Source organism: Aethalodelphis obliquidens, unplaced genomic scaffold, assembly GCF_003676395.1.
Source record: "Aethalodelphis obliquidens isolate GAN/ISIS:26980383/991018 unplaced genomic scaffold, ASM367639v1 scaffold8, whole genome shotgun sequence".
Taxonomy (NCBI): domain Eukaryota; kingdom Metazoa; phylum Chordata; class Mammalia; order Artiodactyla; family Delphinidae; genus Aethalodelphis; species Aethalodelphis obliquidens.
In genome coordinates, this window is record NW_020837952.1 from 19,329,530 (window position 1) to 19,347,448 (window position 17,919).

At 41.5% G+C, this 17,919-nt stretch overlaps 1 protein-coding gene across 3 annotated transcripts in view; it reads left to right on the forward strand.

Moving 5' to 3' along the window:
- Positions 1 to 4,463: 4,463 nt before the first annotated feature.
- Positions 4,464 to 17,919, forward strand: part of LGR5 (leucine rich repeat containing G protein-coupled receptor 5) — a 119,685-nt gene continuing 106,229 nt past the window's right edge. Inside the window, exon 1 of one of the 3 annotated variants that reach the window (XM_027107028.1) lies at positions 4,464 to 4,953. In XM_027107028.1, coding sequence (XP_026962829.1) covers positions 4,742 to 4,953 — 212 coding nt within the window. In that variant the 5' untranslated portion in view covers positions 4,464 to 4,741. The remainder of the gene's footprint in view (positions 4,954 to 17,919) is intronic. The other 2 variants (XM_027107030.1, XM_027107029.1) reach the window with 2 other exon arrangements.

Here is a 17,919-nt window from a genome sequence, read left to right on the forward strand (position 1 = left end):
TTTATTCTTAAATCCTCCTCCTTTCTCAATTAATTAGACTTTGTTGGTAAAAGGAAGTTAAGAAATTCAGCATAAGCCTGATTATATCATGAATGTAAAATGAGCAGGGCAAATAATGGGCTCTATACTCTTTCAAACAAGTTAAATAAGTCCGTAATAGCCCACCAGTTGTGTAAACACTATTTCACTATACTTGTAAAAGAACTATTGACTTACCTGTTAACTTAAATTATCCTGGCATGCTTCAACCAAGCTTATTAGTAATTCATGCGGTGTACACAAATGTTTTTAGTTGTGGACTTTTAGCAAAGATTAAAGAATTAGGAAAGCATCCGTTTAGCAAGCCCAGAAACACAAACTACACAAACTGTTCTTTACCAGAACTGATTTTAGGAACTTGCAAAGAGTCTAAGAAGTAAAAAGGGATTTCAGTCCTGGCGTGAGATATTCCCATTAACAGTCAGCTCATTAACAGGCAGATACCTTCCAAAACCATAAATAATATGAACATCTCACCCAGACATAATACCAAATGAATCTACTTTAGCCTACTAACCTTACTATCACATGTAAGGGGTGGAGTTGTTTTTCTCTGACATCTCACTGCTATGTATTCCTGTGGGTAACTGGTTGTCGAAAGAAACTAGAAATATATATATTTAAGGGGGAAAATGTTGAATATATACTTGTCCTTTCTGTCACAGGAAAAAAACACCATTCTCTGCTCCAGATGGTTCCACTGCAGTCCAAAAAGACTACACTTTTATTTTTCTTTACCAAAATATGTGAATTTCTTTCTCAATAAAACAATAGCAAACCCAAGATACTATCCAGTTTAACCCTCTGTATGTCTAGAATTCCCAAGGGATTTGGGAAAGGGTAAAGAACTTAAAGTCAAAAGACTCAGGTTAGAATTTGGTTGCATCACTGACTTGTTAGTCACCATTAGGAAAATGACTTCCATTTCTTATCCTTAAATTTGGGGTAAGAATAATGCTGACTTCATAAGGTTGGTATGAGGTGAGGACTGAGTGGGAACATGTAAATGTATAAAGAGCTGAGTCAATGCTTATGGTCCTTATCATGCAATTTGATAACTTGATCTTATAAATTAAATGTTATTTGCCATAAAACAGAGAGACCACTACTCAGAGCCCTTACTAGAGCTTGCTTTCTTTTCTTTTTTTTTTTTTCTTTGTAGTACACAAGGAATCTGGTTTGCTGTATTTTCTTCTTTATTAGCTAAGATAAAGTAATTAACATATATGCATTCAGACAATAAAATCACTATTAGAAGAACCATTCTTATTTTCAACCCATATGATTTTCTATGTTTTAAGGTCTACACGACCTTGAATTTCATCAGGTCTCACTCACGTATTCATGCTTCCTGGACTTGCAGGTTTTTCCTGAGCATCTTTGATTGCAAGTGATCACAGATAAATCCTTCCTCATTACCTGAAGCAACAAAACAAAACAAAATTGATTGGTTCACCCAGTTGGGAAGTGATGGAGTAGAAACAGCTTTAGATCCAGATGTTTAAAAGAGGACCTTAGGATTTTGCTTTTCTCCTCACTGATGCTTATGTTCAGTTCCTGGTGAGCTCTCTCCACAAGGGAGAATGACAGCTCCCTTGAGCTCCAGGCTTCCTTGTCCTTAGAACTCATGAAGCCAGAAAACAGCCTCTCACCCGAGTAAATGACAATCCCCCAGATGCATTCCGATCGCTCTGCTTCGGTTATATACTTACCCCAGGGGCAGGAAAGTGGGGCTACATGATTGACAGCTCTACCAGAATCACCTAAGGTTTGGGAGGTAGTTTCCCAAAGGAAAAGTGTGGAGTGCTCTTACCAAAAAGAAAGAGGAGAAATGTTGGGCATGTGAAAAATAAACAAATAAATAAGTAACAGACGTTCATTACACCCGGCTTCATCCAGCATAGCTGTCTTTCTTCCTTGTAATTGAATCAGAAATCCCTCTGCTTTACATGAATTTGTGAACAAGCTTCAATTCCTGAACAGAAGAGGAAAGGCACTAACACAGGTTGAAAATTTACTCTGCTCTAAGGCAAGTTCCAGAGATTTTCACATCTAGAACTACCTAGGTAAATAATAATCCTCCTTTACAGAGACTTAGATAGGCTCATTCTGTGCTTCTGATCAAATGCCTAAAACTGTCAGAACCTAGATTCAAATCGAGTTCTGCCTGATTCATTCCACAACCAAAGTGCTATGCTCTTTTTGGAACCCTGAAATCATAGAAACTGTTGACAAAAGCCCTCAGTAAGATGATGGACACAACCATATCTGGATGCCTGTGTTGATAAATCAGTCAGTCAATAAATATTTGTTAAGTGTCCACTACCATGAGTCCATTGTATGAGTCCTACAGGTAAAGACAAGTGGCCTACTCCCCGTCTCCAAAGCTATCACAATAAAGTTGGGAAAACAAAACAGATCAGCATTCAAGAAAACTTTAGGGCTCAATTATGTGGTATTTATGACATACACTTTCATTGAGATTCCTGGGATTCCTGTGCAGAGTCTGCTCCTCTTAGATTGCAAGCTCCATGAAGAGAGGTAACTTGCCTCCCTAGGTCATTGCTGTATCATGATTGTAGCTATTCTACAAAGATTTGTTGCTTGATGATTAATTAGACTATAGTTACAGGAGGTTTTACAGAAAGAGGAAGTTTTGAACTGCTTACTTACAAAATAAGTAATCTTATTATCTTAAATCTTAAATTATCTTATAATTATAAGATATTATAAGATATTATAAGATATTATCTTATAATTATCTTAAATTATCTTATAATCTTAAATCTGGGGATAGGTTTTTTAAAAAAGGGTAGGAAAATAGGTAATCAGTAGGCATTCTATAAATGTGGAAGGAATGGCTGGGAGAAGCAAGAATAACGTGAGAATAAGCAAAGGGATGGTAGCGGATGCGATGTGCAAAGGGGCAAGTGAAGGACCAGGACAGAATTAGGCACTGCACTGATATCCAGAAATCAGGGTTAACTCACAGTTTTCAGCAGCCACTGTCAAATTTTCCAAAATCTCTGGGCTGCAGGATCTTTATTTGCAAAATGAAGAGAATGGAGTATATAAAGCTTAGCCACTTTCTCCTTCCATCCAGTCCAAAGAATCACAAGCTTGCTAATGATGGGATTCACCATAGAAAGGAGCATGTTCAGAATACTGATTTAGGTCCAGGAATCTATCTATTTTTTCACGTTCCACAGGTGGTTAGCCAGCTTTGGGGATCACTTCTTAAATGAAGGAAAGTAAATACACGCAAAGAAAAAAATCTTCCCAGCTGTAAACTTCAGAAATTTATATGGGAAACTCAGCAGGATGGAAGAAGATTAAGAGAGGCCTTAAAAGCCATACGGGTTCTCCACCTTCATGAAGCAAGGAGACATTGTGCCTGGAGTGAAAACTGTACATTTTTGTGAGAGTTGAAGTGGCAGGCTTGGGCCTTAACTTCTTTCAGCCACTCACTCAGGTCTGCAGACGTCGACTGGCTCCTCACCGAGGCCTTTTCTCCAAGAATGCCCTGAGTCCTTTTCCTCCTTTCCCCTGCGGGTTCCCTGCAGGACACTTTTGAAGAGTGTGAGAACACGCATTTTGCACTGGCAATGGTTCTCACACCTGGGTGGGACTGCACTTACTTAGAAAACCCTGGGACACTTAGGATGAAAAGGCCGCCGAACAAAAGCAAACACCCATCTATCTGTCTGTCCCGCATTGCTTTACTAAAGGTGACTGACTTCCAGAGGATCCTAAATCACTTAAAAAAAAACAGTCCCTTCGACTTCTTACCCCGTGGATTAGACAGAATTGGAGTGCTTGCTCACAAGCTGTATTTACTTAGCGATTAGCCCAGCGTTTCGATTTTAGGGCAAAAGCGAGCCAGACAGGGCGGCTTGAGGTAAGGATCAAAAAGGCCACCCATCCTTCGCCTGGGGACGCCTGCCTCCTTACCCTGTTAGTGTAACTGTTTTTCTGGATTGAATTGTAGTCTTTTTTTTTTTTTTTTAAGCACTCCATGTAGTCCCTCCATTATTTGAAGTGTTCTTAGAGGAAGCGTGCCGCATCCCTCGGCCCCTGCGCGTCTGTCTGCGTCCGTCTGAAGCAGGTCCCTTTCGGCTCTCTGATCTGGGTCGCCAGGACGCGGGAGGGAGTGGGGGTGGGGATGGGGGTCCCCTGCCCCTCCTGAGGTGCTGAGCGCCGGAATTCGCGCCCCGGGGGCAAAGCTCGAGCGCTGAGAACTCGCCTGCACCTCGCGCCGCCAGCCGCCTCCAAGCCGCGGAGTCGGGAAAGGAGGGAGGGGGTCGGAGGAGGGAAAGTGGGGCCAGGCGGGGGGTGCCTGGGAAGCCGGGCTGCGCTGACGTCACTGGGCGCGCGATTCGGGCTGGAGCGCTTTAAAAAACGAGCGTGCGAGCGGAGATGCTGCTCCACACCGAGCAGGCCGCCTGCAGCAGCAGCGTGCACGGCCCCCGCAGCGGCTGCAGCCAGGGCGCTCCCGAGGCCCGCGTGGCGGCAGGGGCACGGCCGGGCCCCGCAGCGCTTCTCCTCGGCGCCCCCGCCGGGGGCCAGGAGCGCTGCGCCCCGCGCTGTAGGCGCCCGCGGAGCCGCAGAAGCCCGCCGAGCTGCGCCTGGCGCGCCACCGTCCGCCGCAAGCCCGACGCTGCCCTCCCGCCGCGCCCCGCTCGCGGCCCCCTGCCCGGGCACCATGGACACCTCCTCGGTCGGCTTGCTCCTGGCCTTGCCCGTCCTGCTCCAGCTGGCGGCCGGGGGCGGCTCGCCGAGGCCGGGCTCGCTGCTGCGGGGGTGCCCCGCGCACTGTCAGTGCGAGCCGGACGGCAGGATGCTACTCAGGGTGGACTGCTCCGACCTGGGGCTTTCGGAGCTGCCCTCCAACCTCAGTGTCTTCACCTCCTACCTGTAAGTGCGCCTCCACTCCGCTCCGGAAAGGGGACAGAGGGAGGAAAGGAGGCGGGCCCTAGGCCAGGCTGGGGGCTCCTCGGCTCCCGCCTGCTCTGGAGGGGGCGGGCGAGTTTGCAAAGGGCGTCTTGGCCAGGCGTGTTTGGGCCCCTGGGAAATGCACGTGTCTCGGGGTAGCACGCCCGCACTTTCTGGGCCCGCAGAGAAGCGTCTTCAAGTGCAGCCCGGGAAAGCGCTAGTGCGCTGCAGCTTTGCGGTCCAGCTCTAGGCAGGTCGCCGCGCGAATTCCTCCGACTGGAGGCATTTGCCTGCAGTGTGGGCATTTGTGCCCCTGAGCCTGGAACCCAAGGGCAGGCTTCCCAGTTGGTCCCTGCCCCAACCTCCCCTCCTTGTCCTGTCGCGTTCCACGAAGAGATGGGCTGTAAAAATTTCCCCAAAGGAGAACTCCAACTCGTCCAGCTCCAAAGGAATTTACTCTGCATCTCTTGCACAGTCGCGTGATGTAACCTTTTTCTTTTCTTTTCTTTTCTTTTTCTTTCTCTCCCACCGCCCCCCCCTTTTTTTTAAATGAAGTGATTATAATGTGGCAACCACAAACCCGATAAGAGCGGCCAGAACGTTATCTTTACCTTTGGCTGCCCGAGCCGCCCTTTGAAGTGCCCGCGGCCACGGTGTAATCTTTAACCATCTCCTCCTCCGGGGGAGGAAAGGGAAGTGGGCTGAAGGCGGCGGGGCGGGTAAACAGCGGCGCAGACACCCAAGTGGAGACCTGAAGCTCTTTGTCATCCCTCGGGGATCCTCCCAGCCCGTCGTCCCCCCACCACAGACTCCAAACCCCAACTACGGAGACGAGGCAGCGGCTCATTTCATAATCTGGTCTCTGGAAAATCCAGGCCCGGAGGGTAACAGGTGGTCGGGTGGATGTAGTGACCCAGGAGGAACCCGATTCTTGGGAACCAAGGCGACAACTCTCCATCGCCCTGTGGAGAATTTGGGGCTCGCTTCCTTCGCGCAGAGAGACCAGGGGTCGGGACCACTCGGGAAAAGGGGCACTCGTGGCCACAAGGTTACACGTTTAGGTTTGAACTCGAGGCACTGCGGTGAGCCCACCCCAAACCCTGGCAATCCCAGTTTCGGCTTCTCTGATGTACCTTGGCAGGAGTGAGTTGGGATGTTTGTGAACTCGGTCTTTCCTCTGTTTAGTGGTTTTCTGGAGGGAAGAAACATGAAGAGGCTTGCACAACGCTTTACACTAGATAGTGATTCTTTTTCTAGAGACAGAGTGAGGAAGGAAAAAAAAACATTCTTTTTAACTTGCTTTGATTTTGCGTTGAAAGGGAGGGATTATCCTGCTAGATTTTAGTGTTAGTAGACGGCAGTCCCTTCCTCACCTACCATAAAACTATTTTGGCTGCTTTCCCTATCTGAAAAGTTTATAAACTTACTCTATTTCCCCACCAGGTTTCCCTTCAGTGGCACTTAATTGCATGGTGTAGTGATATTTTTACAGTGATGGAAATCTGCTCGCCTAAGTGATCATTCTCTAAGAATTCACATTTCCTCCTCCTAAACAACTATCTGTACTATGAAATGTCTGTACTATTCATCTCCAGTCTCTGGGTTTAACTGCTAAACTCAGTGTTTCAAGAATCACATATTCTCCTGTATCGTGAATTTCTGAGAGCGGATGGCAGTTGCACTGAAGAGCCTAGAACTATTCTTCCCTATCACCCTGAAGAAACTGGCCATACACGAGGGAGTTGTGCATTCCCCCCAGTCATTTACCTATTTAAATAATACACTTGTTAGAAAACTTGTTTAAGGATACAGAAAATAAATGTCATGACTTTTTTTCTCTCACTCATTTGTTAGGCTTCTGTTACTAAAAGTTGGTGTAAGTAAAATACTGCTTCAAATCATTTCCCACATACCTCAAATGCAGTTAACTGCATCCTCCGTGTGCTGGGGAGATCTGACTGCCACTGTTCCCTATCTATCATTATGGATAACCCCTTGGAGTTAAGATACCATTAGGAAGTTAATTGTCAGCTTTTTCTCGTGCTATTTGATGACAGCCTGTATCCTGGCCTAAGGGGAAATGTTCTCATTGTCATATAAAATATTAAACTCAGAGTGTCTGTGGAAAGTGTCACAGTGAAATGTCAAATACTTGCATCTAATGGTTAACATTTCAGGGAATATGAGTGCTAAGTGTAGAAATCAGTCCTGAAGTAAATAACCAAACTGATGTTCTTCGTGATGGGCAATTTCAGAATTGGTCTCCTTATAGAGTACAAAATGCCAGAGGCCATCGGATGCCCTGCCTTGGTGGGTTGAAGGGTTTGAGGTTGGGGGGTTTGTTTTGACAACCTCAGGAACTCTGTGCCGACATTAAGGGTAGATGGTGCCCTCTTTTGGTTACACCTAGAATTAAGTGACCATTTCTCCTTCACTTGTGCACTCACAACCTGAAAGAGAAATCTTTATTTACTCATATTCAAATAAATAAGCATGTGCTTTACTGGTTGTATTATTTTAAGAGATAACTTCATTTTGCTCTTAAATGGGAACACGAAGTTATAGACCCGCTCCACTGGGGCCCAGTGGTAATTAAGCTTTGATGAGAAAGTTGCAGTGTGCAAAGACTGATGTGGGTGAAAGACCAGACTACTATCTTTTATTGTTTGTAATAAGTTACCACCATTTCTTTGAGTGAAAATGTTATCTCTTAATCTTCCTCCTCTCCCCAGAAAAGAACAAGCATTTCATTTTCTTCAGACTGATGGTAGCAACTTCCAGCTGTACACGTTTGGCAAATACATCTGCCACAATCTGATAACGGGCTAGTCCAACTCGTAGGTAAAGAAAGTTTCTTCAGTCTCTTCATAGAAGGTTAGAGCTGTTTATGTACAGCTTTAGAATCTTTCTTCCCCAGAAAAGCTAAGTCTTAAGCCAGTCCAAACATTAACTCTCTTTTCTTACTGAACTGCATTCTCCAGTGGATCTGTAATTGGACCACTGAACATGCGTGGTATAAACACTGGAAATTTTCAATCTTAATCTCTCTCTCTCTCTCTCTCTCTCTCTCTCTCTGTTTCTCTCTTCCAGTGATTATGGGCTCCGATTTTACAACAGGGGCTAATAAAGCTCACTCAGCAGAAAACAAGGAACACACCAAGGTTAAGACATAAAAGCAGACAATAATTATTTCCAACGTTTAGTGCATCTCAACCTAGCAGTAGTGATCTGTCAGAAAGAAAGTAGTGCTAGCATCTAATCTTACTATAGGTAAGTTATTTTAATGCATCAAATGTGGACATTTTTGCTAATAAGGTCTTAAAAGTAAGCTGCCTATACTACTTTGATGTATCTTTCATCCAGTTAGTGTGGCATCCAAATAGAAAACTAAATCCTAATGAATATCTTACTATAGTAAATATACTTTTCTTTATTGATCTAGAACAGCCATTTTATTTTTAAACGAAAACTGAGTTTTTCCCTGCTATTGCTTAAAGACATGAACATTTCATCCACAGGCAAATTTATGTCACATAAACTAAAGGAACCAAGAGAAAGATTTTTTTTTATGTAGTTTGGTTACTTTTCCATATGTAACTTTGTAACAAAATTTAATTTTACACATAACTGGTAAAACTAGTTTTAATTTAAAAAACCAATCAAAAATCTCAATTATAACTAATTAAGGATGCCCTGGTGTCATACATGTGTTCTAAGCACTTAAGATACGGTTTCAAAATTAAAGAAACTTTTCAGACTCTTCCTTGAAAATTATTTAATATATTTCTACTTCTCTTCAAGCAAAGAAAATTATTTTAAATGAAGGAAAATTTTGTACTTTAGAGATGGTTACAAAAGCCTTAATTGTTACAACAGTTTAGGTCAGTTGCAAAATTCATAGTTTGCTCTACAACCTACGTGCAAAATTCGTTAAAAATATAATAATATCAGTGACTTTTCTGCGTTTTAATGAAGTTCTTTCTTTTTCTTCAGGATGCCCGGGTTTTCTTAGTAGTGTTTTTGTTATGGGGGCAATTATTGAAACTAAATGACTGAGTTAGTCTGAGTGATTTCTTTTTTAAGTAGTGGCTCTGATTCAAACAATTTTGTGGTGTAGATTTAGAATAAATATTTTACTGAATATGTTCAACATGTGCATGGCAGAGTTTTTGTGACAATAATGAATTTTTACATACAGTAAGCATGATCCTCAATCAGATCTTCGATCTTTTTTCCCGTTACACATTTGCTTCGAAGTAAAGGCAGAGTTCTGATCTGCAACGAAAGATGGCAGTCACAAATGAGTTAGAAGATTGGAATAAAAAAATAACCTTTGTAATTAAATAAAATTATACTTTAATAATGAAACCATTCCCACTTGGATGTGCTTTAAAAAGTTCAGAAACACAAAACTAGTCTATAATTTCTCAAAGTTTTTAACTGAACTGTTTGTTTTTAATTTCCAAAACATGTAACTGTCAAAAGCATAGACATAATAACCAAGTAAACAATTAACTATCATAAAATTAGAGACATTGCGGAATATTTATAGTTTTACAACTGATACCTAATATCTACTTACCTTAATAAAACATTTTATATATTTCTTCTATTGAATGTATACATTTAAGTCATTTTAGCTATAAATTTAAGTATGTTTCCAATTAAACCAAATCATATGCCATAACATAGAAATGAAAAACAGTAGTGAGTGCTGCACTGAGCAATTTTGTGAAGTAATTCTTTTGGTTTTGTTCAGTTATTTATATAAATTTAGAATAATGCTAAATGGCACATTTCCTTGTAAACACCCACAAGTGGATATTTCTGGTAAATTGAATTCTTCATGAGAAGGCAAATTCCTTCCTATGAGATTCAACCTCCTCACTCCTGGGGCAGTGTTTTCCTTTATACAGTCTCATTTTGTAGTAGAAAAATGAATCAGACTGGCGTTAGAGCCACCACTGATATATTACTTACCAAGCTGATAATTTAGTCCTATTGCTATTTTTGATGTACCTTAGGATTTCATTTGTTAAACTACCCATGAGTTCCAACCTACTACAACTCTTTTATTCCCGGATCTGTCAGCTTCGATATACAGTTTTATTCAGTCATTATAGACGCCAACTACATGCTCAGTTTCACCCATGGAACTCCTTAGCTCTGGGAAAAGGAGACATTGCATAGGCTGTGTGGTGGAATTTTTTATAAAAATTTTCATAATTCAAAATTAATTTGGTTCTCCATAGGTGACATGGTAGGAAACAGGCTCATTCTTGAAATCTCTGGCATTTTCTCCCACCTCTTCAAGTTAATTTTTTTTTTTTTTTTTAACACTGATTGAGCCCAGTGGAAATGCCTTATTTGAAAGTGGTAGGTAGAAGAACGTTGATCATTTGATTTCACAATATGGAATAATGTTATCTAGTAGTAATGCTAAAAGACTGTTAACAGGGTGTTCAAATTAGTAGGTTAACTTTTTTTCCTTTTTTTAATTAAAAAATCTTTAATTTTAATTGAGATATAATTGATGTATAACATTAGTGTCAGGTGTACACATAAAGATACAATATTTGTATCGAAAATGATAGCCACGATAAGTCTAGTTAACATCCATTAACCACACATTGGGTTAACTATTTTTAAAATGCTTCGTAAGCAGGAGTACTTCCTCATACCCTCATTCTCAGTGTTTAAATCTGGGATTGAAAAAGCTGGAATTGACTTTAAAAGTATGCAAAAGAACCAACCATTGTCCATGAAACCATCTTCCTTAAAATCAGATGGAATAATTCTCCGGGAGGTAATGATGGGCTGTCTTTCCTTCAGGGTTTATCTTCCTCACTAGACTGTGAGCTCTGCCAGGCTAGGAAATTTTCTACTTTATTTCCCAAGTGCCCACACCAGTGCCTGGCACAGAAGAGATGTTCAGTAAATACTTGTAATGTTGAATTGAATAGAATTGGCTGAACCAGCTGCTGAAATCCCAGTGGCTAAAAGAGCCCAGAGAAAGACAGATGAGAACTACTTGTCTGCAAGTAAGAGAACAACACAAGGCTACTGGTATCCCACAATTATGGCTCAGCCCCATTGGAAATACAAATAAATTGTATTTTGCTTAAATGATGCCGTGACTTGTTTAACAAACACACCAGAATTTACATGTCTAAATTACTTTATTATTGTAATGACACTAATTATAACAGCTGACGTTTATACTGTTCTTCCTGAGTGCCAGGCATTATGCTGCTACTTTACTCAATCCCACATCCCACAACAACCTTTTGACACAGGTACTATTATCATCCCTATCTTGGGGGGCCCGTTAGCTTATTGCAAGGCTATTTCCATTGCTCAAAATGTTTGGGGGGCCTCTTTGAAATTATCTTCAGGGCCAGTTTACCAGAAACACAAGAAAACCAGCCTTCTAATGTTTAGCTATGCCTCATAGTAATTGTAATTGGTGCTGAAATACTTCTTCTTAGGAACACAGTTTATGAAGCTCTAATACCACAAATATTTCTTCAAGGAATCCTGGGAAATGCAGTTTTTAGTTTTCAGTAAAATGAGAATAATATTATATAGCTTAGGGCCAATCTTTTAAGTTTAGTAGATACCTTTTCATATATCCATTTTCTTACTACCACAAAAACTATTTCTCTTGTCTCCAAGCCGAAGATAAATTGTGGTAGTGCCCAAGTATTATAAAGAGTGATCAGCTGACTAATAACTTCCAAGTTAAAAATGAAACTTCTTTTTTTTTCTATGACCAGATCTATGTGTCAAATAAAGTAGCTGAATTCTTTGGAACTATTTGTCAATTCAGAGAGACATGAACTTTCTTAATAGGCCAATTTTATTTAAGTTTGTATTTACCTTTAAAACTGATGAGATAAGATGAAGTGACACATCATTTATTTGATTGAGAATGGAGAATTATTTCAAAGTTTTATCTACTTATCGATCACTCTGTAAGCTCTGCACAGTTTAACAATTAAGCCAGTGATACAGACGTCTGTGTAAATAAGAAATCTGGATAAGTCAGAGAAAAGTCCCTTCCTTCAAACAAAGAAGAACTTTTCCTGAACTATCCATTTAGTTTCTTCAGTCCTTCAGTTCATTTGCTGCTGTAAACCTATGTGTTAACCATTTATTGTATTACAAAGTCAACATGAAAAATCAATAGCTGACCAATTAATTATAAAGCATATTCAATGTAAAGAACACCTCCTCAAGGAAGAACTGATGTTTAGAAAATTTAGGTTACATTGGGATATAATCTCTAAAAGCTCTTACAACAGTACACTCAACTGTAGTTTTCTGTGAACATTAATCATTTAAAATTATAGCAGATACAAACTATTCAGTACTATATATAAAATAGATAAACAACAAGGTCCTACTGTATAGCACAGGGAATTATATTCAGTATCTTGTAATAAACCATAATGGAAAAGAATATGAAAAGGAATATATATGTAAAAAAATTATTCAGCAATCCCTAACTTTCAGGTGTCTCATTTTTAACATATGCACATTTTTTCCATGTTCATTTTGCCCTTCTTGGCTTCAGAAGGAGTTTGATTTCATCTCCTAACGAAGACTGTGATGGTCAAGGGGAAAGAAAGCCATCTCTCATGCACACACTAACACACACACAGCAACACACCAATAAGAAACAGTTTCCTTTGTGCCACTTGCTCAGTGGAAATGATACATAACATTGACATGGCATGGCAGCGGAGAGCCAACCTTTTTAAGGGGAGACACCGAGGAACTGGCTGTGAAGGCACCTTCAGTTAGCTTCAGAAGCTGCAATGCAGAAGACAATTGTTCTGGCAATGGGAGCCCAACTCCAGCTGGGAACGCGTGCACTGAGCTGACCTTCCTCGTCAGCCTGCCAGCTGAGATTAAGCTTTCCTCAAGTGGTCCCTTGTTAGCCCAAACTTTTCCCCATTGTTGCTCATCTTTCACAACTGGAAGCCAAGTGTTTCAAACTGTTACTCAATTTGGCAGCCAAATTCCTTTATTTCCTCCTTCCACCTCCTTTTCTGCCTCTCCCTCTCTGTCTCTGTCTCTCTGTCTGTCTGTCTGTTTCTCTCTCTCTCTCACACACGCACACACACACACACAGTGATGACGAACCGTACATGCACGCCTTCCTTTCCAAAGTCCACACTAAGAAGAGAATCTAAGAATTTTTATGTTTTGCTAAAAAAACTAGTAAACACTCTAGTGCTCCTTTTTTTCTTGAAACCTTGATTAAGTAGAACAGGGACCTCTACAAAAGATGTCTCTTTGCAAAAATAACCTTCCTTTGATCAAAAAAGCCACAAAAGTGTACTTCTCGGGAAAGTAGAAAACCACACATGATCTCAAGTGGAAAAAATATAAAGAATTTGCTGATTTTTTAACCTTAGCACGTAACAAAGATATTATTTTAAAGTTGGTTGGTTAATGTGGGCTGTGTTAGAACTTTCATTGTGTTGTGTTTGGGTTTACCCAATGTTATTTTAATGAGTTTATTGGTTCGACACACAAAATACCACATGGCACTTGAAGTTTTTAGGTTATAAATTTTTTTGTGAGGCACTTATTTGAAGGAACTCTGTTACATAATCAATTGGTCTTTAAATCTATCAGCACAAAAATAACCTTTCACTTTTCGTATACATATACGGTGAAGATTATTTGATTATAAAAATTTCCATGGAAGGAGCTACATTCCTTAATCATCTATTATGTGTATATATTAAGATGTTCACAATAAACATTTATTTCACAATGTTTGTTGAATGAATCTACAGAATGAGTTTGGAGTCTTCTAGTAAAGACTGAAATAAGAAATCTTCCTCTTTATTTTCTCTTCATACTTCTTGTCCTGAAGGGACCCTTAGCAGACCCTGCTTGCATTTAGCCATAGATGTACTCTATAATTAGTAGTGTTGTCTGCCCAATAGAATAAAGCCTAGAAATATATGGCAAGAGAGATGGAAAGGGTGTGTGGAAATCTGCCACCCAAGAAATAGCACAGGCAGAACAGAGAGACAGTGAGACCTCCGCTAGGCATTCAGCCCCGGTTGGTACATTTCTCCTGAGTCTGTCCTTATCCTTCTCCATCCCTCTCTTCCAGAGAGTATCAGAGGAGGACTGGAAGGATGCATTTTCCTTATCTCAGACACTCTACCCCACAGGGCTTCAATCTACAAGACGAAGGGAAGTTTAGAAAGAAGAGTCTTGGGGATTAAAGTTATCAACTCTTAAACACACTGAAATCGGGGTCTTTGGTTTTAACTTGGGGAAGCCACCATCCCTGTGGTGGGAGACCTGAACTCACTGAAGCCCCCATCCCCCAGCAGCTGTTATTCTCCGGGGCTCAGTGCAGCGGAGTACAGGAGGAAGTTCAAGATCTTTTTTCATTGAGTCTTCAAGCTCGGCTAGCAAAAGGAAATCCTAGTTAAACCAGATTCTCCCAGGGTGTAAGCCTATCTCATTTGAAGATCTCAGAAGTTTTAGCAGCATGATTAACTGAGAGCAAGGATCCACCTTCCAACTTACAGCTGCTGGCTTGAGCATAAAGTCCACTGCCCCAGGGTCTTGTAATCCTGAGAAGTGTTAGGTGGATATGGTCTGGTCCTGAATGACTATTACAGAGTAATTTGAAGCCCCCTTTGCCTTAGCTGTAGAAACTCCTCAGAACATAGTTAATTGTATAATGGGAAGAGAAAGGCTAATTTTGGTAGATTTATGTTAATTACAGTAAAACCAATTCAGAGCTCGCACTAATAGCTAACTACATTTAGAGTAAGCTCTACTGTAAAGAACTAAAAGGATAATCTTTTATCCACAAATTACCAGAATGACTAAGCTGTATACCTAAGGTCACGTTACACAGTGCAAAACTGAAATTTAATCATGATTGCTAGAGCATTACCCTAATTGTGCAAATAAGTGGAATTAAAATCACTTAGATGGGTTGCAGAGGTTTTTGATGAGTCAAAAGCTATGTCTACCCATAGGCTTTAGAATAGAAAAGACCTTGGAGATGACCTAATCCAACACCTTCATTTTCACAGATGATGAAATTCATGCTTATAAGAGGTAAACAACATACCCAAAAATCACATAACTGACAAGGATGGAATTGGAACCCAAGTCTCCCAAAATCCCCGGTTGAATGCTCCTTCTTTCCACCTTTTCATTCCAATGCCAGATACTCAAGTGAATTCTAAAACTCCCAGTTACTTTTCTAGATGTTACCAAGTATCCTGTTGCTTATGCATATTATATGTTCATATCTAGGTATGTGCCTGAATCTCAACCTGATAAGATTTTGGCCCACTGTAGATACAGATAAAGTGTCTCTGTTATCACCTAAAAAATCCTTAAGGCAGAAAGAAGCAATCAGATTTCGTTTGAGGAATAAATAACTTCCCAAATTTCAGTTCATAGTCTTTAAACATGTCTTTACTGTAACTTAAACTTCACTTGGGACTTTAATTTGACCAAATTCAGGTAGCCTTCTTGTCTCTTGTATCTGTTCCCTTTCTCCCCTAGCACTGAAATTGCATTAATTCTGGCTCTCCTCCCTTTTTGCCTGGATAACTGTGGCAGTCTCCTATCTTGGTTTGCATAGACCCCCAAGACACACACACTCCCTGCCACCCCACGAGTTTGTCCAAGATGAAATTCTGCTCACGTCTCCCATACATTCAATCCTTCAGTGGTTTCCTGTGGCTTTCACGGTAGAGTTTAACTCCTTAGTTTAACCCACAAAATCAACTTGTCTTGCCTCATCCCCCACTCACAAACCCTGTTGCCAGTCCCCCCTCCCCAACCCCCCACGTTCTCTCCTCTCCAGCCATATCAAACCACATCCTGCAGTTTCCATGTCTCAGGCCTCCCCAGGTGTTCACATGTGTTGGTCTCTGCTTGGAATGCCTTTCTTCTTTTTCATCTTTCCAACTTCTGTGAGTCTTTCCATACTCAGTTCAAACATCACCTCCTCCAGAAAGCTTTCTGTGACCCACCATTTTCGAAACCTGTCTGATGCTCCCACATCGTCCTGAGCTCAGGCTGTCCCAGCACTCACCACCTGTGATCACCATACTTGATCTGCTTGTCTGTTTTCACTACTGGACTCTATACTCCCCTTGAATTGTAGATTTTCTTGGACCAAAGAAGAAAGGAGTCTCACTGGATTAGAACACAGAATCCCTAGGTACCAATCATGGTTTTCATTTTCTGTACTTTATGATGCTTTGCTATCTTGGGGCCTTGCTTACCCAGGAGGGACTGCCTCGCCCAGGGCTATCCCTGGAGATAGCAGCGGCTCCCCCTGCAAGTGCGCCTTTCATGTGCAAACCAAGCAACCCAAAGCCCACACCCCCAACCTCCTTCTTTATCAGGCTCTTGCAGGACTCTTACACACTAGGTCAATATTTCCTGCCCTAATCACCCCAGGGCCAGGTACCAGATAACTTGGGGCAACACCTACACCCTGAGCCTGATGACATTATTCAAACTAGCCAATTCTAAGTCTGCCTGTCCCACCCATTCCTTCCCACGGAAACCACAGTAAAGGCTCCTGCCCCTGCTTTCTTCCTTCTCCTCCTTCACCCACCATGTGGTCCTGCATGGCCGATGTGCCCCCCTGCTCCTGGCAACTGTGAATGACAAACCGCCTTTTCAGTAGCAGTCATCTTGTGCTCTATAGGCAATACTCTACCTGAATAACTTTAACACCTACATCTTCAAACACCCTTTGCCCCTGCATGCCTGTGCCTGGGCAACTTCAAAAGCCGTTACGGCCGGGGCACACCTAAGGGACAGTCAACACCATTTTCCCTCTCTAGGGGACACTCTCTGTTCCCCTAAACTCTACGTAAGGCTCGCACATCATCCACGCCTAAGATACAAGGTGCCGCCAAACGTATAACAGAGAGTGAGATAAGCTGATTGACTCTCCGGGATAATCTTATAATGTGGTGACCAAGAGGCCCTTCCCTCTGAACTTGGCGGACTGCATTCTTTGTAAACTCCCAAAACAAAACAAAAAAAATCAAAAAGTGCTTTTTAACAATTTTACCCCTAATTTCTCATTTGAGTCTCATAAACTAGTTATGAGTACCCCTACTTTCTTTTCACAAAGCTCACAGCCCTGTCTTGAATAACCTTAGCAGGTTATTCTGCATCTCGGTTTTCTCATCAGTAAAATGGCCATAATAATGACATTTACCTCGCTGGATTGTTGTGAAGATTGGTAAGATAACGTATGTAAAGAACTTTGCGTGGTACCTCATATGTGGAGCATGCATGAAATGTTAAATGTTATTGGTTTTGTCGGCCACGGTGTTACAGTCGTTATAACACTAAACCCATGTTTTTCAAATACACAGTGTTGCCTCTTGTTGTTATCCCCCCAAAATAGTTAAATCAATTGCCCTAAAGTTTTACAAGTGTAAATGCAATTTTCATTAAACAAGATTTTTTAATGTTAAAAATGAGAGGAGAACAAGATGCCTACTGGGTACAAGAGTAGGGGAAGGAAGAAGGGGAAGTTTGAAGTGCGTAAGGCATCACCCAGTACCTGTTCAAGGAAAGTAAAATTTAGCCTTCATCTCTGATCCTCGGTACCAAACAGGTAAAAGATTCTGTGTATTCAATGAAGTTCCACATTTTCACGTGTGTGTATAGCGTTGGGTAGACACCGCACGAATCTCCAGGGTGGCTGACACTGAGTGAAGCCTTTGTCACAGATTGTGGGCTGGTGGCCCAATGTTAGGAGTACAGTCCTCAGACGTGATTTCATGAATGGCCCACAATTTGTGGTCCTGGGCTTGAATTGCTTTTATCCTCTCATTTTTCACCTTACCCATCCCCACGATTTTTCCTGAGTATGTGGGGTAAATTCAGCTTGGTAACCTCTTGGGCTCTTAGAAGCTT